This window comes from Acanthisitta chloris, unplaced genomic scaffold (genome assembly GCF_000695815.1).
Source record: "Acanthisitta chloris isolate BGI_N310 unplaced genomic scaffold, ASM69581v1 scaffold6832, whole genome shotgun sequence".
In the NCBI taxonomy this organism is placed as follows: Eukaryota; Metazoa; Chordata; class Aves; order Passeriformes; family Acanthisittidae; genus Acanthisitta; species Acanthisitta chloris.
Genome location: NW_008659824.1, coordinates 29,074 through 49,244, shown reverse-complemented (window position 1 = coordinate 49,244; position 20,171 = coordinate 29,074). Strand labels below are relative to the sequence as shown.

At 46.1% G+C, this 20,171-nt stretch overlaps 1 protein-coding gene across 2 annotated transcripts in view; it reads left to right on the top strand.

Moving 5' to 3' along the window:
- The window catches only part of LOC103797345 (rab GTPase-activating protein 1-like), a 61,772-nt gene that overhangs the window by 19,602 nt on the left and 21,999 nt on the right, over positions 1–20,171 (top strand). The window contains exon 1 of one of the 2 annotated variants that reach the window (XM_009069554.1): positions 11,751–11,861. The exons of the other annotated variant lie outside the window; for it this stretch is intronic. Within the exon in view, the coding sequence (XP_009067802.1) occupies positions 11,751–11,861 (111 nt within the window). Of the gene's footprint in view, positions 1–11,750; positions 11,862–20,171 lie in introns of those variants that run through there. 2 annotated transcript variants of the gene reach the window in all.

Here is a 20,171-nt window from a genome sequence, read left to right as displayed (position 1 = left end):
TCCATCAGCTCGCAGGCAGGACAGAGCCCCTTGGCCACCCTGATTCACTATCCCTGCACTCAGGAGCAGCTCCCAAAGGATGCCCAGCTGGGCTGGATTCACCACGCTCTGCTGTCCTCCTCCTGCCGCGCAGAGCCACCTCCCCCATCTCCATTCAATCTGCCGATTCCCTGCTCCTTTCCCCTGCAGCTCCAGCCTGTTGCTAGGAGACTTCCCAAATACCGACGGGCCAGGGGCTGCCTGCCTTTCCTCAGCCCACCCCGTTCTGGTTTATTTACTTACACATCTCATTGATTTGCATGGCTAAACGGATTTTTCCATGCCAGGGAAGCAGAGCCACAAGCCTCCAGGTTGCAGCAGGAGGCCTTGACTTATATATCTGCTTGTCTTCCCTCCAGCTTTTACTGGTGTTCCTGTTCAGCAGCTGAGCTCAGGATATTTGTCGAGCTGGAGTGGCACCTAGGAGTGTGCTGGGAGTATTTTATCTGGCCATGGACTGCTGGATGGCCATGACTGCTTGTTTGAGGAGAGAATGGATGTGGCACTCAGTGCCATGGTCTGCTTGACATGGTGGTGTTAGGACATAGTTGGACTCAGTGATCTCAGAGGTCTTTTCCAGCCTAATTGATTCTGTGATCTGTACCCAGTCTGAGGCAGCAGCTGGGAATGTTTGGTCCCAACAGTCCTTGGTGGAAGAAGAAAAGGGTTAGAACAAAAATGGCTTGAAGCCATTTTTCTGCTTACTTTATTTCTGGCTGCTTTGATTTCAGCAGCGTGAACATTTCAGGCTTCTTGTAGCCTAACCAGCTCTGCAGAGAGTGAGAAGATGGTTATCCTTCCCTGCCCAGCAGTGCTGGGAAGAGCTCTGCTGGAGAGGCAGTTCTGCAGGACCAGCTGCATTTTTGTGGGGTGGGGTTGGGATCCCAGCCAGGGCACAGGTTCCCCTGGAACTGGATCAGCAGCAGGAGCAGGTTGCTGATGGAGTGTTTGGTGTACAGATAAACTGGCAGAACATTTGTAGTGGCTGCACGTGGGTAGAGGAGAACAGCAGAAGTGTAATGGAGCTGTTACCATGCTGTTTGTTCTAGATGTGCTCCCAAAACTGGGCAGGGGGGAAGTGGTTGCTGTTACACTCTGTGTCACCCAGAGAACTTCCTTGCCAAGCTCAAAATCAGGAGCACTGATTGACTCCCTTCTCACAAGCAGGAAAGCATTAAGTGGGAATAGTGTTCCAGGGGCTGTGTGTGTTGGTCATGTCAGTGTTGGTGCTGTGCTGCAGGGTAACTGGTGAAGGAGCTGCCATGCTCTTCAGTGAAGGCTTCAGAGACAGCTCAGAGCCTCTCACAAGCCCCAGAATTTAACACCTTTACTCCAGCACAGTACTGTGGCTTGAGAAGGAGGAGAGTGAGTCCTGTAGAGATTTATTTGCAACAAACAGGTCCCAAACTGGTTTCTCCCCCTATTTACTTGTCATTTCACCAAGCAGAGCCAATTTTCATGAGCTGAGTCTCCAGACTGTACTTTGTCTCCAACTGTTGGACCTCTCCTTACAGCCTTTGGCTGCTCTGACAGCTTCTTTGACTACCTGCTGTAGTTTTTGTTGTACACTTCTTTTTGCTAGAAAAATCCTTTTTCTGCTTTGATGGTTGCCATTGCCTGACCCTCTCTGGAGCAGAGCAGAGAGCAGGACATGAACACTTGGGTTTGTACATGCAATCCTGCAGGACAGAGGTTGTGCACGAGGCCAGATGTAATTTCTTGACATCAAAGCGTGGTGAGGAAAGTGATGTTCTAAGTCCAGATTGATTTTCCCCCTTATTTACTTTAAGTATTCAATTACCCACTTGGAAAACTAAAATATATCTGGGAGCTTGGCATGCCTGTGCTGTATTCTCATTTTTTCAACAGGGTCTTCTGGTCTTGTTGTCATTTATGGCACATGTCTGTCACTGGGTTGTCTGCTTCTGTACACCCAGAGGAGTGTAAAACCTTTGCTGTCCTGCAGGTCTGTCTGTTATTTTAATGTGGTGGAGATTTCACAAGCCAAAGCTTGTGTTAGGTGTATATTTTGGTGGTGCTGTTCACCAGGAGCTCAGAAACTTAGGTGCTCAGGCAGGTAGGTAAGTTATCTCAGATAATCTCTCAGCTGAGTGGTGAACAAACCCCAGGAGACTTGGGACCAGCCTAAATGCCCAGGAATAACTTTTCCTGCCCTGAGAAGTTGTTTCAGGTATATTTGAAATGATGAGTCAAAAGAACTTAATTTCATTCGCTGAAGACAGGAAGAAAAGGATCTTTCCCGTGGGGAGATGTCAGGTGTTTAGGGGCTGAAAATGATGAGTAACACCTTGAATTTCACCCAGAGTGGCTGGGGTGGGTGGGGATCTCTGCCTTTCCTCTAGCTCTGCCTATATGATGTTCTCAGCTGTCACTCTGGAACTTTGAGAGCTGTGGCAGAATGTAGTGTGGTCTGCAGTGCTGAGAGAGGGGAAAATACACCTGAGCTGCCAGAGGCCCCTCAGGAGACACAGCTGCCTGGGGGCTGTGTCCATCTCTGATTTGTCCTGCTGATCCTTGTTCTCTCTTCAGTGGTGTTGGGCCCAGGCAGCATTCTGTACCATGACATCCTGCAACTCTGAGACATCCAAGAAGAGCCCAGGAATGCACACCATACTGATAAAGGGAGCACAGGCTGTACATTCCTAATGGGAAAATAAAATAAAGTGAGAAGAAAAATAAAGTATTGCCCAACAAAATAGCCTGGATGTTTTGCAGTGTGCTGCTGATAAAGGATGGCCAAAGGCACAGACACACCAGGTTAGGGTGTTCCATCTCTAGCTCACAGTGAGCTTTTTCTCTTGCTGCTGTTATGCTTCATTAGGAGAGAGAAGAAAAATCTGACTCAGACCTGGCTCTGCTCTCAATCGGTTTCATAGTTCTAACTAGTGTCAAGGAAACTGTTTTTGGTTTTGTTTTTTCCCCATAACAATCCAACAGTAATGTCAGTCCTGTGCAGTGTCAGGGGTAGGCACCAGTGTGACCCACTGGTTTCACTCTCTTAAAACTGAGGGTCCCAGTTAATGTCCTGATCAATCAGTTGCCAGTCCCCAGGCAGCTCTTCAGTCCCAGAAGTGTTGCTGAGTCCACGTGTGGGTCTCTGGGTTAAAGTTCTGCAGTGAGACGTATCTGTAGAAGAAAAATCCTCTGTGGTATTCCAAGAAACAACCTTTTTGATTCTATGGCTGAGAAAGGTGATCAAATCCTTCACCACTTTTCAGGAGAAATTGAAGATATCCCTGCTCATTGCAACAGGCTTGGATAAGATAACCTTTAAAGGTCCTTTCCGACCCATCTCTGTGATAAAGAGATACTAGAAACTGAGTTATCCTGTCACAAATGCAGCAGAGAAGGACATCTATAACCTTTCAAACCATTGTGTAGATGTCTGGATATACATTACATGTAATATTCACTGTAGCTTTTCTTTTTCACGTTCGTTATTGCTTTATTGGGAGTTGGTTTGGTTTTCAGCTCAGCACCTTATTTCCACCTTAGATTAAATGGTGCAGTTCACTAATTGTTGTAGGCAAAGGATTGAACCCTTAGGGCTCTTTCTTGCAGTCTCCAAGTGAGTGAACAAATGCAGACACTGATTTTTCCCAGTTATCTGGAGATGTACACACAGAGTTGGAATTGGGTGGATGATGATTCCCTTGGTGCATGGTGAGCTGAACTGCTGCTTCTCCTTCATACCCAATATCAAAGAGAAGGGACAGTGCTGTCTCTTACTGTTTCATGATTAGAAACACAACCTTCTCATTTCTTAGCTTTTTCCCCCCTGTTTTGCTTAGGGGTTGACTTTCTGAACACTGAAAATAATGATAGTGATCATATGCAAAGTGTAATTTAGAAATACATTGAGGAATTTTTGTTTCCTGTTGATTTTTTTCCCCTTTGGTTTGCAAAAATCTTTTTGCAAGTCATCCTAAATTTTATTGCATCCTCTGTTTTTCTTTGTTTGATGGCTTTTTTTTTTGTTTCTTCAGATCAAACAAAAATTAGCTCTCATTCATTCCAGGCACTTCCCTTGCATTCCTTGCAGAAGTTTTGCTTCAACACTTCCCCTGCATGAAAGACATGTTAAAAAATGAAGTACAGATTAGAAGTTAGAGCTCAGTTTTCTCTCTAAATATAACCCTTTGGTTGGATGTGGAGGGGAGTCAACAGGAGCAGAGTGAGAGAGTTTGCAGGGGAGCACTGAGCTCAGCTTGAGCAGGACATTGTGCTTGAGCAGGTGGGTATGAGGAGGAAATGTTCTCTTCCAACTCTGTGCTGAGCTGGACTAATTCCTGATATGGTTTGGGTTTTTTTTTTTAAGGGAGTGTCTCATTTCTTTGCACAGGTATCATAGTAGTAGTAATACAAGACCTATAGTCCAGGGACAAACTTGGAATAAGAGAAATGGGGAGGGTAGGAGAGTTTGTGGAAATACCTCTGGTCTCTGGTTTCTGAAAAAATATCTGATTATCACACAGAGAGCTCTTTGATAACTGGTGGCAGCACCTGCCTTCTCTCCCCCTCCCTCCCTACCATTTGAGCTCTTAAAATAAGCTTATTAACAGTCAAATCTAGACAGGGTAATCTTTAAATCATATGTAAATACAGAAGCTTTTCTCATTGTGGTATATTGAAGCATTAAACGTAGATGCAGATTTTCCCAGTGGGAGAGCAGATGAGCACAGTTAAGCACTGGAATGGTTTGTCTCTCAAATCATCTTCTGAGAACAGAATTTCCCTTTCACTGTGCTGGATGATGATGAATAGGGATTTAGCAGCAGAGGATTATGTGGAGTTTAGATTAGTGGATGCTCCTGGTAGTTTTATATGGCTGATCAGTCTGCACAGTCCTGAGCTTCTTTCTTCCTCTGGAACTGACCTGTGCAAGTTCCAGGGGAATTTGTCCAGGGGAGCACTGAGACTGAGCTGCTTTGTGCCTTTCCCAGCAAATGGGTGTCAGGTTAAATGCTTTCTGTATCAGCTGTCTGGTTATCACTTTGGCATCAATATATACCAGCAAGTGCTGTTTGCTGGACTATTTTGTTCAGTCCTTTGACCTCCAAGTTAAGGCTTTCATTGTTACCTCCAGCGCTGTGGGACACTCCAGTCTCCTGGAAAGGACCAGTATTTTGTACTTTTAATGTATAATGCATGAAATAATCTCATTTCAGAGTCGTCAGGCATGTCTCAGTCTAGACTGTGCCTCACAATCAAACTGACTGCGAGGACTGGTCTGGCTGGTTTAGCCCAGTTTGGCTGACACCCTGTGCCATTTCTTGCTCACCCACATCACTTCAGTCTTAATTACTCTCTAGCTCATCTTCCAAGCAATCATACTGCAGATTGATTTTTTGTTTGGGGAATAGACCATTACTGTTGTGTTGTTTACACATAGAAATGCCTCCTCTTTTCCATATCATCAGAATAACAACAAGAATTGTAGCCCTTACAGTTTGGCAATTTCCATTAATTTTACCTTTATTAATCTTCCCCTGGGAGGTAGATAAGGACTGTTAACCCCTGTTTGGGCAGGGGAATTGAAAGAGGAAGAGATGTATCCTCCTTGAGAAAGAAAGTCAGGTGTGGCTTTAGAAGAAGGCCAAAATCCTGAGCAAGTCTCTTCATGTGACAGATGTCACTATGTAATGTGCTGCTCGATGTTAATTAATATCTTTTGTTGGCTGATCATCTGCTGTAAGTGAAAAGAGTGGGTGAAATCCCTGAATCAAGCTGTACTGAAGCCAGGCCAGAAATCCATGTAGATCATTGTAAGTGCAAATCATTCCTATACAACTGCTATGCTAATTTCCTTGGATAATATGCCTGACCCATTTTTTTCCTCTTTTCAGTTCCAATTGAAGTCATAAATGCAACAAGTCTAAAATACATTTCACAGGTAGTGTTGGGTTTATATGGAGTTTAGCTCTAAATGGCATTTGCATGGTCTAAACTCCATACAAGCATCATTCAGTTGTTGGATTATAGCCCCAGGGAATATATATCAGAGACATTTAGAATTTCAAACAGGGTGTTAATGCCTGTCCCTCCAGCAGCTGGAGGGACCTGTTGGCAATGATTTGCCTTGGAGGGCAGAGAGTCTGGAGACACTGGCCATGGCCCTGGGGCAGAAATGGGAAGGTCTCTGCTATGTGACCCTGCCCTGGGGCTGCCACCACCTCCCTCAGTGGTGGAGCTGAGTTGTTTATGGGTGTCTGCTCTCACACAACTGTGAGGATTTAAAAAAGAGGTCCCCAAAGACAAGGGGTGGCACAGGAGGCAGAAACCTGCTGTTTTTCAGGAAGTTACACTGTAAGGCAGATTAGGAATTTCTGTCAGTTCCAGCTGCATGGTCTCTGTAAGGGCTCTCTGTGTTGCAAACTAGCCTGGCCCTACTCCAAGGGCATTAAGCTGGAGGAGTGTTTGCCAGTTGGGGAGCTCACTGGTACCACCCCTTGCCTTGGCAAACGGGAAAAAAAAATCCCCTATTATGCTAAGATCAAGGGATGGGGAAGGAGGAAGTATGCTCAACTCAATTGGGTACACAAAATGTATGTCCAAAATATGATGAACCATGTGTTTTTTCAGCAGCTAAAGGTTGGGATTTTCAAAATCTCACACTGAAATTCAATATTTTTTTTACCTTGGGAGCAATACTGGCTCAGGGATGTTTGGCTCTTCTCTTGTTCCTCCATCACCCAGCACAGCAAAGCTGTGCTGGGTGATGGAGGAACAAGAGAAGAGCCAAACCAGTTGATAATAACCTGATAATAACCTGCACCAATAGCTGGTGCTGCTCTGAACCCTGTGCTGCCTTTGCCACTGGAAAAACATGATCAAGTCATCCCAGCTCATGACTGAGATGCTCAGCAGACATGAAATTTATGAAACAAAATATTTCTGGCAGACGGTTGATATCTCTGAAGGAAACTTAGCAGAAGAGAGGAAATAACTCCTAGTGTCCTTAGGGACAGTGGCAAGATGGGAAAGACATAAGGAAATAGAAAGTAAAAATGTGAATTTAACTAATTAAAAATCAAAGGAGTTCATTTAGAAGGCTTCAAAATAATCTGGAGTGGTCTGAGCTGAATGATAATGAGCTTGTACCTGTAGGCTGGTTAATTCTCTTCAGGTTTGTGTGGTTTTAGGAGCTAAATTTGGTGGGTTTGTTCTGGGCAGCTTCATGTCTTGTTTAGCTGTAGTTCCAAGTTAATGTAAAACCTGAAGTGAAATGCAAACTTGACCCAAACCCTTTAGAATTAATTGCAAGTGTTAATAACCACCTCATTGAGGAACAGAGCAAATACATAGGACAGAATGAATCACAAATGTGCTTCTAAAGATGCAGGGAGTGACCTTGAGCAGGTTGGGGAGTCTTCCCCCTTTGGAGTCTTAGGGGTGAGGCTAGTAAATACTTTCACTTCTTTTCTTTAAAGATCATCTAGAGGAAGAAAATCCTACAGGGCAGTTGTTGTATGGGAGCAGGAGTAGCTTTTTGTGTGGCACATGATGGATTTGGGGTGGCTGAGAGAGGGGAATTTGGATGTTTGGCATCATAGAATGAAGACTCCAAAATCCTCAGCTCTTTCCTACAGTGGGCTGCACATTTCCATTGGAAAGGAATGCATGCCAGCATCGCTGGTTTGTCAGGAATGGCTCAGCAATTCCATCCCAGTTTGCCTCTGCTGCCACTGGGAGATAAACATTCCCTCTCTCCAGTGGCTTTGGCATTAATCCGTGGCAGTGAGTTGTGCCTGCAGCCCAGGAGTGTGTAGTGTGGCTGCAGACTGGGAGGATTTACCCCTGCAAGGACACACACTGAGCACATCAAGCCCAGATTTTCCCATTGGGATGAGGAGTATTTCAGGAGAAACACAGGTGCATACACCCACTTCTTTGGGAGGAAAAGACCAAAATTAGGCCATGTCAATCTGACATTTTCAATAATAAACATAAATCCTGGAGAAGCACTCACTGCTCAGCTGGAGCCTGGTGACTCTTTCTGGAGTGGTTCCTGTCTCACGTGGGATCCAGAGACACGTCTGAAGGTGTTTACCTCCTGACATCTAAAACTGGAACAGAGCTCCAGCTCCTGCTGCTCCAGTGAGAGTTGTGGGTGAGCAGGGAGCAGAACTGCTTGGGATCCTCAGCATTTGCCTCGGAATGCAGTGGTTTTCAATTGCTGGTTGGGTTTGAAAAAGCCCTTCCAGGTCATTAGTGGGTACAGGACTTCCCCTAAGTCGACACTACCTTACTCATCCCCATTGGGGGAAAGAGACCTGTAAACTCCTCCCAAGGACTGCCAAATGCTACTGCACGAGCTCTGAAAGGAGTTTTATGTTTCCTGCTCTGGAGACAGGCTGTGATCTTCCCGGATTCGTTAGGAGATGAAAGGCAAATCGCACAAGGCCTTTGTGCGGCAGGAAGGCAGCGCTGGGAGCTGCACATACCTCTCAGCTCATCACATACGTAATGTAACGCTTCCCCGTCTGTCAGAGGATCCTCTCCCCGTCAGATAGCAGCAAGACATTCCTGGGGGTGGAGTGAGAGTGAATTTATCTTGGGAGTGAGCAGGATTTTGCTTCGCTAAGCGAGCTGGTTTGCTCAATTCAGGAATTTTCCATTCACCTCTCTTACCCACCGACATCGAAATGCCAAGAACCGCAATTAGGGTTACTTCTCTTCATTAGGTGACAGCTTTCTGCAGCTCACCTGTCCTTCTGCTGGCTCTCCTCTGTCTCCTGACTGCTTGGTCACACTGCTTCTCCAAAAATTCCTGCTTTGGAGGTAGGCTCTGCCAGCTGTGCTGTGGAGGGGGTTGTGTTCCTATTCCTTGGGAAGGCTGCTGCGAGGTGGACGTGGTGCGAGACACACAAGTGCTCTTTGCTGTAAAGAAATGTCAAGCTGCTAGGTGGGTTTTATTGTCTTCTGGTAGGTCGTTCATCCCTCCAGCACCTAGAGAGCCTGGGCAGAGGGGAAGGCTCTGTGTGGAAGTGCTGGGAGGAGGTGGTGAAGGGCATCTCTCTGCCTGCCTTGCCCTTTCCAGTTCCCATGGCATGAGCATGTTGCTGCTGGGGCTGGGTGGATGTATTCGCTTCAGTCTGTAATTCAGATGCTTAGTTTAACTGGCTTGATAGTTAGAATGGTGTGCTCTGATCCAGGGTACAGCACAGGCTGCTAACAGGGATGGAGAACGCAGGTTCGTTAGGATTTTGGGGCAGCTCAGCTCGAAACAACAACTGAACAACATCCTATTTCCAGGGATGCATCAGCCAACGTCACAGATCGGCTGTTAGTTCTTTGCAACAGCTAGTTAGAACATGCCAAAATTACAAGCCCTCTGTTATGAATAGATAGAAGAATCACTCAGCCAATAATACAGTAGTAACATTTAGTGCTGTTAAATCATCATAACCTTTCTGTTCAAGGTGGGGAAAAATGGGAGTACAGGTTCTGGTCCATGATTCCTTACAAATGGAAATGCCTGTTGGCTAAACCAGGGGAGGGGTTTGAGTAGCTGCAGCTGTGGAGTAGTCAGATAATTTGCATTCCCCACCTCCTGCCCTCGTTGCAGAATGAAATTGGTGTCTCATTAACAGGGGAATGTTCGTTGTTACACCTCCTGCTCCCTCCCCTGAGCCTACCTGAGTGCTCACAGGTAATGCCAGTCCCTGCTGGAGCCCCTGGTGCCAGCAGAGTGGGAGGGGATGTGGGAAGGGACTGCACCTCTGCCAGCAGGTGCCTTGCTCAGCTCTCCTTGGAGGGACTCGCTGCAGGGCACATCCAGCCCCACGGGGCAGTGGAGAGGAGGAGGAGGAGGAAATAGCCTTTCAGAGCTTTGGAAAACCAGAGCAGGTAGGAGTTTTGTGAAGGTGGCACTGAGAGCTGTCTCATGAGCTGGATTGGAATCTGAAGTCTTTCCACCGCGGGATTTAATTGGAAAAGAAAAAAAAATTTGCAAGCCTTTGTAGAAAAACAAGAAATATCGCTGTGCTCTGGGTGCATTTCAAAGGAAAACTACCTTTTTGCCTCCTGCAAGGGTTAAGCATGATCAGAATCTGCTTTGGTCTCAAGGGTTTAACCTCAAGTGCTGCATTTTTTGTTTGCCATAAGCCTATTAGAACTCTCTCTGTTTCCTAGCAATAACATGTAATTTCCCCCCCCATTTAAGTGGAAGAGATGTTGGGGTTTTAATCCCGTCAGCTACAGCTGTTGCTCAAGTTTCCTATTCAAATGCAAATGGCACCTGGTGCTATTTAGATAGCTGCAATCTTTGATAAAGATACTCCAGGAGCACAGGAAGAAGAAAAGCAAAGGTGGGTCTGACCCTGTTTGTTCTGCAAAGTGAGAGTGTAACCATATGCCAACGCCAACCTGAACTGGAAATTTCTACCAGATTTGCTGCATCCAGCACAGACTCTCCTCGGAGCCAGATGGACTGCTGGAATGATTTCTGTTTCTCGAGCAGGTATGATTTTTCACCAGGAAGAAAAGGCTTCTAGAGAAGACCAAAGCATAGTGAATGTGTCTAAGCAGAAGTGCCACATTGGTGAGAAGTTTTACCTTGCCTGAGTGTCCTGAAAGGAGCTTCATTTGGGATATTTTGTTTATTTCTTCAAATCACTTACTGTTTTTTAGATGTTTAGTTTTGAGAATATTGATTTTTAATTTTTTTCCTATTTTTTTCCTTGCACTGCTTTTGCTCTGTGCCAGGTAGATATTAGGATAAATGAATTGGAAAGTCAGGAGCAATTTGGAAGGCACTTCTGCTGTTTAGGACTCTGAGACAAGAGAAACCAGATCACTTCCTGATTAAAAGAAGACAAGCACCAGATTCAGGTGAAAAACCTTCTACTGTGGAAAGTTTCAATTGCACAAATTGTTTTCCTTTCACTTCTGGAGGTACAAGTTTTTTTCCAGGAAGAGCTTTACAGCCTCATTGGATTTTGCAGGGCTGTTTTGCTCTGTATTGCATATGGAAACTGAAGGACTCTTTTCTGGAGGGTTTGTGACTCGATGCCATCATCGTCCTGCTAAAATCCAACTGTCTGTGTGGCACAAAGCACAGCTCAGATCTGTGGAAAAGCAAAAGTGAGTGTTCTTTAAAGCTTTTAAAGGAGAGATTGAGAAACCTGTGGAAAACTTTAAGGAGTGCCTGAAAGGAATCAGCCTTACAAAGATCTCTGTGAACTTACAAATAAGCCAGAAGCAGCAGTTCACTGGAGGGGGAGATTTTGCTGACAAGAATATCAGCTTTCATGGGAGAAAACTGGATGGAAAGCATAAACAATTGCTGCCAGGTTGGAGAACAGCAGTGATTCCAGTCCTGCTGTCGAGCACTGACAGATCTTTTCTTGCTTTATCCTCATCTAGTTTGCCTCCTGCTTTTTCATCCTGAGCCTCGTGCTGGAGTGAGAGCAGGTTCCCTGGCTTTCACCAAACTTCAGCAAGTGCTTTTTTTGCAAGCCTTGTGCTGGGAGTGTGAGCAGGTGTGCCCTGTGTGCCTCCCATGGTGCTAAAAGGCACCTGGAGAGGATAACCCACACGGGAGCTGATTTGCTGGTCATGTTTTCTCTGGTGACACTCCTTCCTCATTAGCATCCTCAGGTGGGTGTGAACAACTGACACGGAACTGAGCCAAGGTTCAGCCTTGGATTCCCAACGCGTGCGGCCGCTAAGGGCAGTTTGCCGGCACAATGATGGAAGAGATCTCCATCGTGGTGGCTTACGATGCTCATGTGTTCAGCCAGCTGTGTGAGGAAGACTTGCTGGCCAACCTGGTGGCAGTCAGCAAACCCAAAGCTGTGGTAGGTGTTGCTCTTGCTCCTTTGCCAGTAATGCTTAAGGCTGTACTCTGTCCTGGAGTTAAGTTTCTCTCTTACTACTTGGTTTCTCTCTTAGTACTTTTTCAGAAATTTGTCATCATGCAGCAACGAAATGAAACGAATTGATTTCAGGAGAGATAAGATTCTTAAAACAAGAATCTTTCTGAGCTGCTAAGTTTAGAAGAAGGTGATTTGCTCAGTAGTTTAAGTGATTATATTTTTTTCAAGTAATTGCAATAGTAATTAAGCCAGAAAATTACTGAGCTTATCTAACCATAGGCACCAAGTGATGTAAGCACTTTCTGTGTCTCAGCATGTTGGTTAAAAGGTCAGACTAGGTGCTGGTTCTGGGGTGCAGAATCACTAAATCATCCTCACCACTAAACCTAAGACAATCTGTCCACTTCCATCTGTTCTGTGACCAGCATAAATACCTGTGAAAACATTTTAGTTGAGCAGCCACTCCCTTTCTTCATCAGCAGAATATCTCTTTATGTAAATGACACAGGGAGTGTGGTGATCTTCCTCCCTCGTGGACATCACAGTGCTTAGAGGGAGCTGCAGGCTCTGACTCTTGGTGCCAAAGTTCTTCTGTGGTTCTGCAGCTGAGTCCCTGTGGCAGCCAGACTGCCTGGGAGCTGTCTGAAGGAGGGTTTGAAAATCAACATGCATGTATAGGTGTTGAGCTCAATGTGCAAGCAGATACAATTAACATTTCAGGCTCAACACAGGTCATGCTAATTATTATGAAGTACTTAGGTTAAGGGTTGGACTTGGTGGTCTTAGAAGTCTCTTCCAACCTTGTTGATTCTATGGTTCAACTTGTATGTGCAGACTTGGGGCCAAGTGTGTGTTTGTATCTGGGCAGTTCCTCAGCTGGGACAAAGGCAGCTGCTTTCAGAAGAATTTGCTTTATTTTTGTGTAAAACCTCTCTGTGCATCTTCCCTGCTTGGGTTTTTCTGCCTTGCCATGCTCAGGAGATCTCAGGTGCACGAGCTCATTTCCTCCATCTCCCATAGGATCAGTGGATCTGTGGATCTAAACCTGTGTTCTGCCCAATCCTTTTTATTATGATGCCTTTTTTTTCCCTGTCTCTGGCCTCCTCTAGGCCAGAATTTCCAAGGTCCATTTACAACAGTTAAAGACAGTCAGTATGGAAATGCAGTATAGACAAAACTGTGCATTAACGTGATGTGCTGGTTTGGGCTGAAGTAGAGTTAATTTTCTTCACAGTGGCTAGTTGTTAAACCACGACACATGACCTGGTTGGGGCCTGGTTCCAAACAGGCTTTGGCTTCACCAGGTATCAAGTGTCACATGCTTTTCCCATGCTGGATGTTTTTGAATACATGGTGTCCCTGAATTCTTTGTGGGGCCACAGCCTTTCCTCTCGCTCTGCCTGAGCTGGTTGCTGAGGCAGCAGGTATGGTTTTGCCTAGAAGGCCAGAGCAGTATCTCTCCTTCAGACAGGCCCTGGTGTTGCACTGGGATTGACCAGAGCCAGGTACCTGCTGGGAGAGGCTCTTGGAATGAGTTTCTCTGAGCAAGCAGTGATGATGATGTTGGGGTTTGCTGGGAGCCTCCTGCCCTGGGCTTGCTGGTGTGTTCTAGAGCCAGCACTTGCAGTTGTTATGATAAAATCCCTGTGGTAAGAAAACATTTCATGGGTGGCTTACCCTGTAACTTAGAGCTTTGGGAAGTGCTGCTCTGATGGGCTTGGCCACGACCTCTGCAGAGCACAAGTCATGGCATCTTGTGGAGCTCTAGATTCCTCCAGGTCAGCTCTGAGTGACCAGAGGAGAGTGTAACTGCTGTCAGGGGCACCACAGTACAGCTCCAGCTGATTTTTGCCACTCTGAAAGTAAGATGAAATACCATCTTTTTAAAAATTCCTTCTCTTTGAAGTAACTACTTAATCTGCTAGTAAACAAAGAACAACCGTGGGAGGAAAAGTATCATTATTACTATTACTTAGAAGATCTGAATGATTGACTTTAGTGTAAGGGTGTGTTCTGATCAGCTCTTTTTTTCCTGAATCAAAGAGTATTAATGTGTTTGGGTATGAACATGGGGCTTGGAGCAACCTGGTCTAGTGGAAGGTGTCCCTGCCCATGGCAGGGGGTGGAATGAGATGAGCTTTAAGGTCCCTTCCAATCCAAACCATCCTGGGATTCCGTATTTCAGTGCATTACGCACAGTACAAAGGTCCCTTCCAATCCAAACCATCCTGAGATTCCATATTTCAGTGCATTACGCACAGTACGCGAGTGAAGAAACGTGGCTGTCATGGGGTTTACATAGGAAATGCTCAACTGCTCTTTCAACTGGTTTTGAAGGATATTAACTAAGCAAATAATGGTGCAAACAACCTGAGGAGGTTTAAGATGAAACTCCTGAGGGTTATGATAGGATTAGGCAATGCATGGGAGTCTGCACTACCCAGGGACAGGACCTGATGACTCAAAGTTTCTTTCGGTTCTCTGCTGCTCTGTTTGATCATGGGACAAGCTGACAGTTGGGATAAATTGGGGCAAATCCTGTTGGCTCTGCCATGGTCACTTCACCATCTTGCACAAAGGTATGTCCTGTACATGGAGGGACAATCTGCAGGGAGGATTTGCAGGGGTTGTGTTTATTCTGAGAGTTCATATTAATAGCACAGGTGTTTTGCAACCAGTGATTCATAGTTGGTTTGCAGAATTCGGTTTCGTTCATTTTTAAAGGGGTTTCTAGTGTGCTGCTCAGCTTGCAGAGAATAGTTTAGTAAGTGTTCTTTAAAGGATCTCCTCCTGTTTCCACAGTCTGGATGCCAGGATGGCCTAGTGGTGCCAGAGGTGTTAGGACTGGCAGCTCATTGCAGTTCCTTGGGGCTGTGCCATAGGCCAAGGTGCACAGGAGAGTCCCTCATGCTCCGAGGAGAGAGCCACGTGGCACAGGGTGAGGTGGCACAGGGTTCATGCCAAATCCAGGCCCAGGTGGTAGCTGTGCTTTAGGCCAACCCTGTCTAACCTTCTGACACATCCAGTGCCACACAGCTATGAACTTCTTCAGCACTTCTTGCTGTTGTCCAATTCCCATCAATTCTAGGTGTATTTTCCTGTGGAAAACATGATTTCTTTTCACTGGAAATCACAGTAGCATTGCTTTGATGCTCACAAACAAACAGGATGTGGATGATCTGAGGGTTTATTTAATGTGCTCCAAAGCAGCAGAGTGTGACAGCAATCCCCCAACATATATTTTAATAAAATTAGTCATATTGCAGTGTGACCATGACACACAGTTAGTTGTTTTGCTGTGTGGTCTTGCTTGCAAGTTGTGCTCAAACTCCTTTGCACAGGCATGCAAAGCAGCATATAGAAGTGGAGTGCTGTGTAGCTTGTGCAAGCACTGAGCAGCTTTACTCTGGGGAATTTCAATTCTCAGCTTATCTGCAGAAAACTTGGACTCAAGGGGTTATAAAAATGCTATTCTAAGTGGTATAATCCTCTTAATCCCGAGCTGAAGGACGTTCTTCTGGAAAGCTTCATTGTGTTTCCATTTGCCTGCCTGCCTGGCTGTGTTCAGCTCTGTGTTTGGGGGAATTATCAGCCATTTCATAGCAATAATTTGTGGTTACACCCCAGCAGACTCTGCCTCAAGGATTTCTGGGCTCTCAGCTTCCCATGGAAGCCAAACCTGAGGAGGTTCAGAGTGGGTGGGTGAGTTGCAAAGCCAGTGAGAAGCTTGGGTGGCCTGGAGGAGCACAGGGTGTAGTGGTTTGTGGGTTGAAGTCTAACTGGCAGGCAGCTAAACGTTTTTTGGGGTTGATAGTGGGGCTGGTAGTGTTTAGGATCTTCAGGCCTAGAGAGCAGAAGAGGATGCACCCTGGTTTTCAGGAGCCAGAAACTGGAGGTTAGTGGTGGACTGAGAGGAACTTGCTGAGGTTCAGCAAAGGCACAAGAAAACCTTGGGTTAAACCCTGGGTAGAATAACTCCATATGGTTAGTGGTGGACTGAGAGGAACTTGCTAAGGTTCAGCAAAGGCACAAGAAAACCCTGGATTAAACCCTGGGTAGAATAACTCCATCTATGCAGGCTGAGGACCAAGTGTCTGGACAGGATCAGTGCGGGGTGTTGGAGGCTGAGGTGGGTGCAGTGTGTGTAGTGCCCTAGGCTGGCTGTGCACAGTCAGGTGTCAGGTGAAATGCTCATCCCCTCCCACCCAGGGTTCTCACACACTGGATCCAGTGCTGAGCCCCCCAGAGAACAAGGATATGCACAGCCTAAAGCAAATCCAGCAGAGGACTGCTGGGAAGGCAGCATGGGGGAGGATGAGAGGGTTTGGGCAACTTAATGTGAAGAAGAAAAAGTTTAGGAGGGATCTGATCATGGTCTTCTGCCACCTAAATGAAGGTCCTAGAGAGGAGGGAGCCAAACTCTCCTCAGAGGCACACAGGGACATGACAGGAGGGAATGGACATGATTTGCAGCAGAGCCAGCTGTGGCTCAGCACAAGGGAAAGCAGTTCTGCCCAGGGAGGCTCTGGCAGCTCCATCCTTGGAGGCTTTGATGAACAGCACACTCTGAAGCTGTCCCTGCCTGAGCAGCAGGTTGGTGTATGTGCCCACTGGACAGCCCTTCCAGTCAGTTTTCCCTCAAGTCTCTGAGTCTGCCCATGTGGAGTCTTGCACTGCAGAGGACCTGGCAGCACTTGAGCTTTTGAAGCCCATCTTTCCCTGGGTGGCATTGCTGCTGGCATGATGCTGCTGCTGCTGCCAGACAGGGATGAGGGAGTTTGGGAGGATGCTGTTAGACTCTTCCAGCAGACAGAATCCTCATCTGCACCCTTCCCTTCCCAGCAGAGGGAGGGATCCTGCTCTCAGGCTGTCTCCAGGAGCTGTCTCACCTCTGTCCCTCCCTCTTCTGTGGGGCAGGAGCTGCCTGAGACTGCCCCAATCCTCTCACCCTGTCTTTGGAGCAGCTCCCTTGAGCAAACAGGAGCCTGAGCTCTCACACCTCCTGCTGCAAGGCATTTACACCCTGCCCAAAACAGGTCAGGGCCTCTGCTCCATGTCCTCTCTTTTTTTTTATCCCAGCACAGTGATGTGTTTCAGCTGAGGACACTATTTCCAGGAATTCAAATGTGTGTGTGCAGTTTCTGGTTCTCCTTGTTCTTCACTGCTCTCTCTATCCACGTGTCATTCTATTAGCAGAACTCTGTCTTTCCCTTCCAGGCCACAGATACAATGTTTGATGGTGCTGGATCATTGATGAGGCCCAGAAGACACCCAGAATGTCACTAACCAAAAATGAAAGGTGTCATTGAGTAATGATTCCCTTTGGAAGTGCCTTTTGGACCCATTTCCTGAGCTTTTTAATTCATGCTTTATGGCTGTCAGATACTCCTGGGGGGTTGGGGTTCAAAAACAAACATAGATCTCTCATGTGGTGGTGTCTCCAGGGCTAGAGGAAAATCTTCCAACTGTCAAGGTACTTTTATCAGTCAGACCTGTAGATAAGGAATAAAGTGGGACCTAGGGTTTATAAAGTGATGTTGGTGTGGAACCAGTTTATCAGCTGGATCCTTATCAGCTCTGCAGAGTGTTTGTGGGTTCTTGGTTTCAGCTCACCACCCAGAGTCATCCAGGTGGGTTGGCTGGTGGTGCTCAAATGTTGGCAGTACAGGGGTGTCTGTTCTGAGGGAATCTCTGCTGTGGTGAGGGTTTACTGAAGATGAGCAGGAGTGGATCAGAGGTCTCATCTGCCAGTTCCTGCAGCCTGGTTTTCAGCAGGGCTGAGCTGCTTTCTGGACCAGTATTACTCATCTGCATCATAAGTATTGGTGAGCTGTGCTTATTAATGCATATGAGCAACACTTAGGAATCCTCTTCTTCTCCATCTGCTCTAGAATCCTGTCCAGCCAAATGGAACTCAAGAAATAATTACAACTCTTTTTCTTCTTCATTTAGTTCCTGTTTTATTTGTCCCTGATGAATAACCTGCATTATTTTCTGGTTATTTTCTCTTTTCTTCCTGTCTGAAAGCATTTCTTCTTGCTGCCTTTTTATTGTCACTGAATCAAGAAGGAATTATTGAAGCAATGTCTCAAACAGCCATTTTAGAAGTCTGAATAGAGTCTTGAAACACTCCAGAGTTGGACATAGCAGTTTTTTGGAGCTTCCTCATTCCCAGTTCAGGCAAAATGACACAAATCTTTCTGGGCACATAAGAAACTCCTGTTTCTGTTGCTTTTACAAGCCCATTTGGGAGAAGCAATTTGAAATTAGTTTCTGGTCATTATTGGTTCATTAATCTTTAGTTTTAATGACTGTGAATCTGTTGGTATCAGCATGAATCTCTGCAATGGATGAAGAGCAGGTGGGGAGTTACTATTGAAGTCCACATTTCAACTTTTAACAGAACTTTTAACAGAAATTTAGACTAAAGCAGCATTTAAGTTGTTTCTCTCCCCAGGGCTGAGGTAGGTGGGTGAGATCAATACAGCCACTTCCAGTCTGTAGATCCAATAGTCAACATGTGAAGATGAGACAGAAGTGACTCAAATGAAGGATCTGAAGCTCCTGAATTCTGAGCCTTCAGCTTCCTTACCTCACTTGCCTTTTTTTGTACATTGCCACTAATATAATGCATTACACCTTAGTGAAGTTACACACGAACCCAAAAATTTTGTGTGCAACCATAGCAAGTGCTAAATCCTATATGGATGTGTCTTTGTGTCTCTGTGGTCAGTCTGGTCATGGACCTTGAAAGGAATGCTGAAACTAGATGAAAAGGAGGTTTCTCTCTTTATAAAAGTCCAGTTTCTTAATTGACTAGGAAGATGCAGGTCAATGTCTTAGTTACAAAAAGTCTTCATTGTCTACAACCATTTCCATTCTTTTTGAACCCAGTTCTCAGAAGAATTTGGTATAGTTTATGTTCTGAGGTTGGAAAATGTATTTCAGTGTTTTTATCTTGGGCTTGTGCTTTCATGCACCATTTAATACACACTTTTTTTTCTTTATTGCTTCCTTCTAGCTGGGTCAACATGAGCTTTAAAACCAGCCATATGTGCTGCCAGGAGTGCTGGGCACACTGGTTGCTGATGCTGTCAAGTGTGAGCTTCTAGAACAATCCAGGGGTTTGATTTAGGGCAGTGTTAGCTGTGCCCAGGCAGTGCTGTGTCTATACAATGTTGTGCTTGTGCTTCAAGGTAGAGTCACAAAGCAATCCCAGGTCTGATGTCAAGGTGTAAGTAAGAGATGATATTTGTTTGTCCATTACCTTGGAGATCACAGGAACCAAGTGCATAGGCAAGAATGAGCACACAGATTGTCCACACTCTGGTTGAACTTCCAGAGGCAGGTCAAGCAGCACTGGAACAGAACAGGAATCCAGTTATCACAGAACTTGTTCTTTCCATGACTGGAATGGGAAATGGAAAGGATAGAGTGAAGACAGAAAGCAGGGGGAGAAGAAAGATGGTTTGCTGCTTCTCTGCTGCTGCTGGTACCAGAGGGTGAAATGGTGGGAGCCAGATGTTATTGCTGATATTACCTGGCTTTCTTTCCCACAAGGAGTGGCTGCTCTCCCTCTGAGGGAGCTCTTCCTTCAGTGCCAGCAGCAGCTTGGCTTTCCACTGAAGCTGGCAGAATGGGCACCTTTCAGCCCCTCCTGCCTGATGCAGACTCCTTGCTTTTGTCAGTGCTTAAGATGCTCTTGGGGTTTTCCCTGCTGGGTGATAAAGTGGCAGGTCTGGAGTGCATTGGTAATTGATTAGCCTGACGAGGTCTCAGCTAGACATGATGGATGAGCACAGGTCTCTGCACAAATAAGTGGCAAACCCAACCAGTACTGCTAGTTGTGATGGTGGAACCATAGCTGGGGCAGAGGAAACAGCAGAAGATTTAAAATGACTAAGAGAGAGCCTTGTGTGTCCAGGTTTGGGACTCCCTACAGGTCCTTGGTGTCCCTGGACACTGTTGAGCCCTGCAGCTGTGTGGTCCTGTCTCCACAGATTCTCCCCAGCAGCTGCCTACAACACATCAGTGGCCACTAGTGCTTTTAAACTGGCCTGCCCTTCCTCCAGTTCCCTGCCAGCTCCGTGCCAAGGTGTTCTGCAGGTACCACAGAGGCTGAAAGGGAGTACTGCATATGGTCCTGGTGTCCCTGGCATAAGAAGGACTTTGAACTGTTGGAGCAAGTCCAGAGGAGGCCACAAAGCTGATCAGGAGTGGAGCACCTTCCCTATGGGCACAGAATGAGAGAGTTGGGGCTGTTCAGCCTGGAGAAGAGAAGGTTGTGTGGAG